The following is an 11,873-nucleotide window of genomic DNA, read 5'->3' as shown; positions in this document are numbered from 1 at the left end:
TTCTCTCTCTCTCTCTCTCTCTCTCTCTCTCTCTCTCTCTCTCTCTCTCATCCACTAATTTCCACTCCTTCTGATCCATACTTTTTCTAAAAACTAGAGAGGAATACATACAATTGATACAATTTAAAGGAACAATTCAAGACAATATAGTGTAGTAAAGAAAAAGTAGGAACATTTTATTGGGCGTCAAACATTTCAACAGCGTAAGTATCACACAATTTGTCATACTGATAAGCATAAAATTTAAAATATGTTTGCAATTGCAATATACATTTATACTATAGAGTGCCCACAGAGGTGGTTAAAGAAACACAATGATTTGGCACTGTCATCAGGTCACGAGAGGCAAATTAATAAATGGCTAAGCAAAAGATTCCATTTTAACCAGTAACGACATCGGGCAAACATCCAGGATCCACCCTATACTCACCTAGGGGTGAGCCACTGCACACCAGCCGGAATTAGTGGTGAATCCCATCAAAATAATTGTACCAAAAAAAAAAAAAAATGCTCAGTTGTACCTTCAAGACAGATGGTGGGCAGTATTGCATACGAACATATCTCAAAAGTTGTCAAAAATGACTTGCGTCTGTATGTAATACTGCCCACAGGTGTGTTTACACTGACCTAATTATGATATTTCTTCTTTTCTTCTTGCCTTTACTCTAACTCTTAATGGTAATTGTAGAGGTAGAGCCAAGTGCCTGGCCTTGAATTCAATATGACTTTGTTTCGAGATTTACTTCAAGCAAAAGGAAATTTTTCACCCAAAAAAAACAACAGATGGTTGAAGGGTGTCACTGGTAGTTCCTCCTACCTCTTTTTCCAGTGTCTATTGTTACTGTATTAATACATGAATCTTGCTAATACTTGAACTCAAAGACTTCTCATGCCAATGTGCTTCTCTTTACTAAAACTAAAACCTCAGATAAAACATATATGTGATGCAGCGTGGTGAAATCAGGCGCTCATCAAAATAATAGAATTTTGAAGAAACAGGCGATTTTCCGTCAGTTTGACAATTTTTATCAAATTTTTGGTTTTTTGGCAAAACATCTTTTACGTCTATTTAAAAACACATTTCTGTATGGATTTTACTGAAAAACTATTAAAGGCATAAAAATTGTAAATTTTCAGTTTCCGCGGGCTCTCCAGCTATGGAATTCATCAAACTTTGGCAGCCATTTTCTTTCTTTTTTTTTACCTCTGAAACAAGGCGCCCCCGCCTCCATCAGTCCAATTATCTCGACTTCTATTGAAGATAGATGTGGGAGCTCTCGTGGCCTAGAGGTTAAGGCGTTCACCTCTCATTCCAGAGGTCCCGGGTTCGAATCTGGGTAGCGACGGAAAAATTTTCTTCTTTCAACTTTTGTCCTCTCATATTCTTTTCTGCTCTCTTACAATGTTCTGTCGTCTGCTTTCATCTCCAATTTCTGCCCCCACCCACTCACTCCTTTGCCCCCTCCTCTGGGCTCCGGACTCTTTCTGCAGCCTTTCTACTGCTTCTCCTTGGCTCTTTCTTACTGCTCTCCTTCAGCTCCACCCTGATCTTACGTTAGGTAAGATCTACACCTAGCCTTCTCGGACAAGGGCGAAAAATCTCGGAGGTCATGTGTGCAAGTTGCGCACAATAAAGATCCTTTGGTGGTCCAAAATCGATAGGAGTAGGCTTCAGCCGCGACCTGGGCAAAATTCAAAACTTCCTACTAACCGAAAATGTTTGGTGTGTCCTGCGCCCTCATATGACCCTGCCTTGTTATGCAGTTGCGAGCGCCGTAAAACACTTACCCAAAAAAAAAAATGATTGTTCATTTTTTCATCAAAAGCAAGACAAGTGAACAAGCTTTGAGATGATACCAATAACTCCATATGCCCAAAAATTGACGAGCGCCTGATTCCACTGTGTCATGACACATATTAAATCAATTTATCTGGACAGAAAAGCCAGATGACAAATAGACGAGTGGAATGCTAACGTGATGGAGGCTTTCAACATTATTTAATAATAATAATAATGATAAATAGCATTTTGTATCCGCTCAACAGCAGGCTCTATGCGCTTTACACTACATTATTACCCCAGCAGACCATAGAACACTCCGAAACATTCTCAGCTTCCCGGGAAGCATACAGTGCAAGCAGCTGATTAAGCGCTCAAACACTAACAAACTGACAAGATCTTTCGCTGTCTATAGCCAGGTACCCATTCCCACCTGGGTGAAGTGAGGAAAATTCGTGTAAAGTGCCTTTCCCAAGGACACAATGTCGGGTACCTGACGGGATTCAAACCCATGACCTTACTGTTGCGAGTGCGAGAGCCTAACCACTAGGCCACCGATGCCACTTTATTTGAATAATACTCAAACTATAGCCTGCAAGGATGCTTGGATTACCAACCCCTGATTCTGATACACCATGAACATAATTGAATCAATTCGTAAACTAAGTTCCGAAAAAATAGCAACATTGTCTTGTTATATTGTACACATAATATGATATACTGATATTATATGTATACATATTCTGAACTAAAAAAATCGCTTAGATTTGCATACAGACTAAAATAAATTAACCCTTCATGTGTTTCACAAGCTTTTTTTCATGCCACTATGGTCTCATGAATCACTCAAAGTTAGTTATACAGGTGGTTGGAGGGCGCCAGATGCAGAGCTTACTTTTTTCTTTCCCTGTTATCTCTCTGATTTGTCTTACTTTTTCCCTACAATGTGTACAACATATTTCCCGTTGATGTGCTTCTCTTTCCTCATACAAATAAAATTTGTTTGAAATTGTTCCTCATCTGATGTTGTTGTTGTTGTTGTTGTTTTCAAATCCCTTTAGCTGCAAGCATTTTGCTCTTGACAGCGCAATACCTCCCTCAAGTAACCACATGTCCTTGTCATCTGGTCAACGCCAGAGTCCTCATCTGATAAACATAGATCTAGATGTATACCAGCTCATGTTTACTCCCTGTGTAAATTTTTTTTTATATGGGAAAAATTGGACCTGCATATTAATGCATCCACCCCCACTCCTGATTTGGACTTGGAAAAGTGAAGAAAAATCTGTCCCCGTCGTTTTATTCAAGAAAAATTTTAATTCTGAAATTATGCAAACTGAGCCCAAAAATGTGAAATTATGCAATTCTGTTAATTTTAACAAAGAATGATAAAGGACAATAATTAGAAATTATGCAAATAAATGATCAAATTTTGCTAAATTATACGGGGTGCATAAAACCACGGGGACAGAAAAAAAAAATGTGTCCCTCAATTTTCAAATAATGAAAAACAAAACTTGAGACAAAAGCTAATTTTTAATATCAAAAACTTACTAAAAGAACTTGTTTATATATGAATATCATTGAAAGGTTATACTTTTTGATTGACAGACAAAAATAAATTATTAATTTTGACTGAAAAAGATTATGAAAAAGTACCAGTAACTCATTCCACGGTTTTGCCACAATATTTCCTAAATTTATGCAAATATTTCAGAAGATAGAGAAAAAATATGGATAAGTATGAACCTTTTCTGATAAGAGGTACATTTTCTAAATTACATTAATCAGAAAAGACGAGACATAACGAAATCACAAATAAAATTAATGACACATTATGATACAAGTTCTAACATCAGCAAACTCCATGAGACGACCAAACACTATCATTTATAGCGTCGGCATGGAATGAGTGCTGGTACAGGATAAATATAAGCACATGTGCAATGTAATGACAATCTATCATGAAACTTCATTGAGAAATTCATTGTCTTTGTGGAACTTCAGTATTGAATGAAACAACTGCACGTCTTTCACCTTTGTTGACAGTTCCCTTTACACATGTCTACTACATGAGCTTCTAAAAAGTACAGGCACAAAGGGCAGACTTGAAGAAGGTATGAACTATGTGTAGTGAGACTGAGCACTGCTTGTGTCTATTTTGCACATGGTCAAGGGCTGAAATTTCTTTTAAAAAAGGAGAATTCATTGAGCTATTTTTTGTCTTAGGCGTAAAAAAATCACTTGTCTAGCAGAGTGCAAAAAAAAAAAACCCAAACAAGTTGCTTGTCATCAGAATATCAATGAAACTTGTATTTTATCAGTACCTAAATTTCCAACATGTAAACATACAGTGTGGGTAAACCATATGTTTAATGTACAGGAAAAATCTCAAGCAAAATAAACGCAGTGTCAACTAAACACAAGTGATACAGGTTGTATTTTTAAAAGTGTACATATACCATTATAACACAAGGTAAGGAAAAACATTATAAAGACATTCATCAAAGCAAATATACAAATAAGAAATACTCCATTTGATGACTGATTGAAAGTTTCAAAAAATCATAAACTCAAATCACACATGGAACTTTTTTTCACATTTCTCAAAAAAAACAACAACACCATTCTACTAAAATGAATTTCATTGGAGATAAATTTCATAAAATAGCAATCTCACAAAACAAAAGGCCTATTCCCAGTTTTTCTTGTTTGAGAACAGGAAAATTAAAGTCTCAACTTCAGCTCAGATCAACTCTGTTGTTGGGAGTTGTCAGAAAACAATGCATCTTAAAGTTTCTGAAGTTTTATGACTATTTCATTCTCATACATTATTTTCATAATAAAGATCACCACAATCCCTCTTTATTTTTTTTGCTGGAAAGCAACCTCCAAAGAATTTACTCTTGAAATAATGTCTTTAATGTGGTAAAGAGCATTTAACATATTCAAGCCAGTCAGCACCTCTATTAAACAAGACTGTCAAAAATAAATGTATTATTTCCTTTTACCTAAGGTCCACCAATTTAAATAAACTGTCCCCTGGTAGGACTTCTAAACATCTTTTGACTTTTGATTGTGTTGATGGAAACAACAAAAGACTAAGAGTGAGCTGAACAAAATGTTTTTTAATTACGGAGACATTTGTACTATTTCATAAATATAATGAAAGTGGTTTGAAAAAAAAACAACAACCTGCGTTTAGATCTTTTAACCTGCACCTCAGGAGGCCACCTAACATGAACTTCTTTGCACATGTGATTTACTGTACATGTGAAAGAAAAGAGTAAAGTGGAAATATCACAGAAGTTATTAGCAGTACAAAATATGAAGAAAACAAAAGTACACAACACACGAAAGCCTTTACTTGTATGTTCCATAAAAAAAAGTTGGTGGTAATTGAACAACCGTTTACTTCACAAAGTGACCATCACATCACACTCTCTGAAATCATGTACACCACTACATTTTTAAAATCGAAAGCAATAAAAATTCTATGTTAAAAAAAGTTCAGCTACAAAATTGGTTTTTATAAAGTCATAGAATGATGATGAGAAAAATTAATAGAGTAAACTTGTGCTTTCATCAGAGTGGACAGGAGGAAACTTCAATGTTTCTTCCTATTCAAATACAAATGATCGACCTTATTCCTCCTCATAAATCTACATTTTTGACTTAACAACAAGGGGAAGGTTTTCTTCACAAGGATGCTGTACCCAACTCAGCCTGGGAAGGCTCTGACAAGCAGAATCAAAGCTTCTAAACGATCTAGAATATATCAATGGGGGCAAAGAACATTTACAATTTTAAGCACATGTAAGTCAAGCTTTTTACTTTCCCTCAATACATTGTGCCAGTCTTCTCATATTTTTTCTGAGCATTGACCATAATTACGTCAGATTACACAATTCTCTTACCCCCAAAAATTCCCCTATCAAGATTCCTTTTTGTCACCGTCCACTTCACAATACAACTTTAAACAGGAAAAAAAGACTTGTTACAAAGATCTTAGACTCAGTTTCACAGGGACATTTGTCCCATACACCGGCTTCACAATCACATTTTTAAAAATAAACACTGAAAAGAAGTTTTGCATACATTCAGACCTCAAAATCAATTTTTTATCAATATAACAAATCAAAAACCTACAATGAGCAAATCAAGAGAGTATTGATCAAAATACATTACTGCTGGCTCTTAAAAGAGGCTATTAAAAACAAAAAAACAAACTATGTACATCAGATCAAATCACAACAAGGAGGTACAAAATAATATTTTTTGTTTAAGTAAAGTTTTACAGCGCTCGCAACTTCATAAGGTCATATATGAATATGAGCGCCAAGGGGTGGATGCCAACAGAGAAGTCCAAACGGGAAATCAGGCTTACTTTTTTCACCTCTCTAGCCTCAACAGCATAAAGTCTGCTTTGACTATCAAGGCACCCCGGAAATACCAGTTCACAAGAGAGTGACAAACATACAAAGAAAAAACAGCAGTTCATCCTATGTTGTTCCGGCACAGTATGAGCATGACATTAATAAATCAGCCCATTTACAATTCTACTGTGCATAGAACATGTTAATATACCCCCTTTGAGAATGGCCGAAAGACAACTTCAGTCAGTAGCACTGCCCTGATTGGGGGCTAAAAATAATATCATATATTTACATAATAAGACACCTAAAAAAAATATGGGAAACAAAAAATGAACACCAGCGATATATTTTTCTCTCAGTAAAAAGGTGAGATAACTTTTATTTCAGTTGTCATTGAGGCAATTGAAAAACATTAAGGGGGCGGTCGGGTGGGACTTAAGCTGAAAATTGGGTCAAAATATTGTTTTTGAGGCTTTTGCCCAAGTGAATAGCTGAATGTGTTTAGATATTAAATCCGGTATATTATTTTGCTGAGATAAGCATGCTGTATGTGAAATTTTGTTTCATATGGCTACGAAAAGTATCACAGCAGGTCATTTTTTACTTTGTTTTAGTAGAGGTTTTTAAATTTTAGTAGAGGTTTTACGGCGCTCGCAACTGCATAAGGTCATATGAGCGCCAGAAGATTAGAGGTGTTACAAGAGAGTAACAAACATAAAAAAGAAGAAGGGGAGATAAGGACAATAGATGTTTGATAGGAAAGAAGGAGCAAACCACACCAGAGCACCCGCCAACCACCCACTAGTAGAGGTTTTACGGCGCTCGCAACTGCACAAGATCATTTGAGCGCCCAAGGGTGGATGTCAACAGAGAAGTCCAAATGGGGAATCAGACTTACTTTGCTCACCTCCCTAGATTCAACAGCACAAAGTCTGCTTATTTTTACTTTAACACTTTGCCTTCACAAGGCTTATTTATATAGAAAAAACCTTTGCCATCAAAGGCAAAGGCATCTTGGGGAAAATCCAAAGAAACTAGATCGGCGAGATGTGACGGGAAAGTGAACTCTGAACTGCGTTTTTCATGGACAGCGTGCCACAAAAATCAAAAAAATTTCGCCAACTTATTGCCCTAGACACTTGAATTTTGGCACAGAGGCAGCTTATCCTCTAGGTATTGAGCTAGTTATTTGTGTCTGTCTTTGTATATATGACAGGGGGCATGAGCATGTGTATCAGGTTGGGGGTTGTGTTATCAGCACTTTTTTATATGATGAATTTCAAAGTCATGCTCCATCCATGAAAACAACCAAATATAAAAAATACTCGCCTTATTACCTCAATATAGGTCCTGCCTTTCTATCTTGATGAGTGTTTGAGATTTTAGGAATTTAATATTTGTTTTTTGTTCATGATGGCCGCCATTACCATGGCAATGAATATGTTACGAATAACACCCCAAATCATTTAGCACCTTGGCATTGAGTGTTACTATGCTAAATTCATTCATTTCGATCAGTAAATAAAAATATTTTTTTAGCTCACATGACCTCCCCCTTAAGCGAGAAATGTCTATTAAAAAATAAATAAATTTTATAGAGCTTACCATACTTTTTCTTCCCAGCCTCTGCTACGCTGCGGTGTTAAAAGGAGAAACAAACGTTTTTCTCTAGTTTGGTGTGTCCCCTGTTGCATGGTTATGTAATTACAAAGAGTATCAATTTTTAATACTATCAAATGGCATAACTCACTTTTAGAATGTAAACAAGGCATGTTGTGTGAGAGAGTGAGCATGTGTTTTGTAGGTCTGCGTACATGTATGCACATACATTTGAGTGTATGTTCGTGTATGTGTGTGTGTGTGTGTGTGCATGTGAGTTTGTGCATTTGTAAAATTGTATGTGATCAGGGAGGGAAAAGGCTATGGGTGACTAACTAAACTATCAACCTGGAATTCTGTAAGAGCTACAATGCAGAAATTGAGTGGAGAGCGTCCCCATGACATTGATGGTTTAAAGAAAGTTTTTTTTTTTTGTCTTTTATAATGAAAGAAAAGAAAACAAAAAAGACAGTTTTAATTCTTTGTCGGGTCCCCATACCTCATAAACAAAAACACATTGATGACAACTTAGAACTCATGCACATACAAAAGAAACATTCGTACCCCTGATTTTTCAGAAACTGTACACATGATAGTATTATACAATGCAGTTGAAAGGAGGAACTTATCAAATGCCCATTTCATAAGAATTTGGAAGCACTGAACAAATGGTATTAAAGTTGCAGCATATGTGCCAGACTGCAAGACACTGTGCGCAGAATTGTGGAAGTAGAAAGTGCTGAAACTGTTAATAACATCAATTATATAAATCTACCAATTTTAGCTTTACAGGATTCAAACCAAGCACACTTATCCTGCGCACACCAACTGGGGACATTTTGACAGCACAACAATTTAAAACAGACCAAATAATATTTTCAAGCATGCCATAATCCTAACATCCTTGAGAAACAATGATGTGAAGAAGACAAGAAAAAACCACCACAAAAAAAAAACGGCATAAAAAGTTACTACTCAATGTTCAGCAAACCTTGTCACCTGAAAGTACAACACAGCTTGGAAAGAGCACATCAGAACTTAGTCCACAAAACAGTACACAGCTGACCGAGGGTGCATTAAATTGTAAATGACATCAGAAACCTTCAGAGTTTTCTGTGAAAATGTAAAATCAATTAAAACTCCAAATTGATAAAAGCTTCACTCACACTTCTTTTTAAGAAAACATTTTTGTCTTTCAAATCTTAAGGATGTCAAAATCAATGTGCATGGTCAATAACACTCACCACTACCACAATTATATTGCATTATATTACATCACAGGAAACAAGTTCATGAAAGACATAAAAATAAGCAAAAGGTCTCTTCAGAGAGAATCTCTCTCTCTCTCTCTCTCTCTCTCTCTCTCTCTCTCTCTCTCTCTCTCTCTCTCTCTCTCTCTCTCTCTCTCTCTTTGTGTCTTTCTCTCTCGAAAACACACATAAAACACACATAAAACACACACACACACACACACATACACACACACACAGAGTTTTAAGTGATTTGGAAGGTCTCATTCTATTTTCATTCAACGATTCTCTTCCTACTTTTTTTTCCAGCTTTGTATTGTTTCTGATTTCAAAAACATTTATGACTTATGTACTCGATGACAAGATCTTCATGGGGAAATGGGCCAGTCTCTTCGGAATCAAACAAAAATTTTTGTAATGTTTTGTAAGAATGTATTTTGAAGAATGAACTATGTTAACCCTGATCATAGTATATATTTATGTATAAATATATAATACATTCAGAACGCAGCATCAGTATATGCAGGAGGCGGGTCCTCGGGACTCATAGGGTTATAGTGCCTGTGCTGCTGCTGCTGGTGCTGTTCACTGCCACTGGGATGCCGGCCTGGGCCCGCACTGTAGCCTGCCAACCCTCCGTCACCACCCACACCACTCTGATAACCCACAAAGCCTGCCTGTTCTGGAACTTGGGTGGGAATCATAGCGTAGGGCAGCTGTTGATTGTACGGGTCAGACGGGTTGACAACCTCTCCGGTAGTGAACCCGGCCCCGGGGTTGCGGCTATCGGCCGGGGTGTAGTCTACGGCCCCGCCCCATTTGCGGGAGGTGTCACCACAGGCTGGGTGACTCTCTGAGCTTACCTCGGAGTTCATGCAGTCCATACAGCCGGGAACCGCAACCACCACCAATAGTAGGAATACAACAACACAAACAATTACTCCCAGTGCAATGTTGTCCGATGTCAATGACTGCAAAGTTCCACTGTCACCTGAAAAGTAACAATTATGACAGTTATTTTGTACTCCATTATGTCAGTGCTATTGTGTGTATAAAACTGTGGAGGTCCCCTACTTCAAAAATTGTAGCCACCTGTAAAATATATCTAATATACATTCTGTCACTTCCAAGATCCAAAATATTAACTTTCTATCAATTTAATTCAATCTTTTTGCAAAACTTTGCATCATCTGCAGATGATTTTTCTTTCCTCCTACAACAATAATAACAACTGAAACAGATTACTTTTATACAGGGTACATCTCTACTTGACAGTAAAGGCCCTATACATGTTTTTAAAATTATTCTTACTAATCTTACCCCAATAGACTCTATAACATTCTGAGATATATTCTTAGCTTCTTGGGATGCATTCAGTGCAAAGAGTCTATTCACAAACATTAACATACTGACAAAATCTTTCACATTATGTTAAGTGGATACCCACTCCCAGCTGTGTGAAAGGAGGAAAATGTGTGAATAGTCACTTTCCCAAAAACAAATATTAGGCCCAGATTGGGAATCTTATCAACGGCCTCAGGGTTGTGATTCCAGCAACCTGACCACTGGATCACCAGTTGTAAACTATACTGTTCCATAATATATATATCAATGAAACTGGTGTTACTTATCATAAACAGCATTACTGTCTCACTGGAAAGGATGTATACATGTTTTGACAAACAGGGATTAGCACGTCAATCATTTTATAACACTGGCTCTCACAGTACACCTGGCTTAGTGTCACACTCATTACTGAAATGATTAAAGTAACAACAGTCACTTATTACATGTATAAATATTTCTAATTTTAAAAAATACAATGTAACAACTTAATGTGTAAGTCAGATACCATGATCAGCACACTCTGGTCGAGGAAACCTTCACATATGTATATATGTTACAGTAAGAATGCGTACCTAGTGAATAGGCGTAATCACTGAATATTTTAGTGAATACACGTATTCCCCGTTTCACTCAGGGGTTTCACGTTATCACTGAAATTTCTAGTGATTACGCGGAATCCCTAAAATTAGACCTATCATTTTACATGTTTTTACTACTGAGCATTCAGTGAATTCATGTAATAGCCCCGCCACTGTACAGGGATTACGTGTTTTCACTGAAATATTCAGTGATTACGCGTATTAACTAGATTGATCTACGTATTCTTACTGTAACATAGATATGCCAGCTGGCAAACAAGGAGACAACGTTTGTGTGCCAGTTTCACTTGTTGATCGAGGGAGAGGCGATCCTAGAAATATCCTTGGTGTCATAATTGACAGATAAGAACATAGCCGTAAAAGCTGGTTTGTATTCCAGAAATCAGTTCGATCTGTTCCCTGAGCGTCTTCTGAACACTGACGACATAAACACCGAAAAAATTGTTTCACTGCGTTCGACGGTGATTTTTCAATCCTCTCCAGGTGGACTAGGCTTCACAAGATGCAACTGTACTGATGCCAAATGATGTAGTTCGAGGCGATGTAAATGTCGTAAAGCTGGTCGTCAGTGTAACTCACACTGCCATAGCAGCTTCAATTGTTGTAACAAGTGACGACGTCGATGGATTTTAGTCTTAAGAATTTAACTGAAAACTGAAACAACAACAACAGCAGCAATTGTGTTTGCCATTTAAAAAAATTAAATGCTTTGTTTTTAGATTGTGGAGCAGGTGTGTGTTTGTGTGTGTATGTGTGTGTTTGTGTGTGTATGTGTGTGTGTGTGTGTGTGTGTTTTGTGTGTGTGTGTGTGTGTGTGTGTGTATGTGTGTGTGTGTATGTGTGTGTGTTGTGTGTGTGTGTGAGAGAGAGAGAGAGAGGGATGATAGTATTATACAATGCAGTTGAAAGGAGGAACTTATCA

At 37.0% G+C, this 11,873-nt stretch overlaps 1 protein-coding gene across 1 annotated transcript in view; it reads right to left on the bottom strand.

Annotated features, from left to right (window-relative positions):
• Positions 1 to 8,192: 8,192 nt before the first annotated feature.
• Positions 8,193 to 11,873, bottom strand: part of LOC101848969 — a 7,685-nt gene continuing 4,004 nt past the window's right edge. Inside the window, exon 3 of the mRNA XM_005098829.3 lies at positions 8,193 to 9,996. Within this exon, the coding sequence (XP_005098886.1) occupies positions 9,506 to 9,996 (491 nt within the window). The 3' untranslated portion in view covers positions 8,193 to 9,505. The remainder of the gene's footprint in view (positions 9,997 to 11,873) is intronic.

This window comes from Aplysia californica, unplaced genomic scaffold (assembly GCF_000002075.1).
Source record: "Aplysia californica isolate F4 #8 unplaced genomic scaffold, AplCal3.0 scaffold00194, whole genome shotgun sequence".
Classification (NCBI taxonomy): Eukaryota; Metazoa; Mollusca; class Gastropoda; order Aplysiida; family Aplysiidae; genus Aplysia; species Aplysia californica.
The sequence above is the reverse complement of the archived record's forward strand: the minus strand, read 5'-3'. Positions and strand labels throughout refer to the sequence as shown.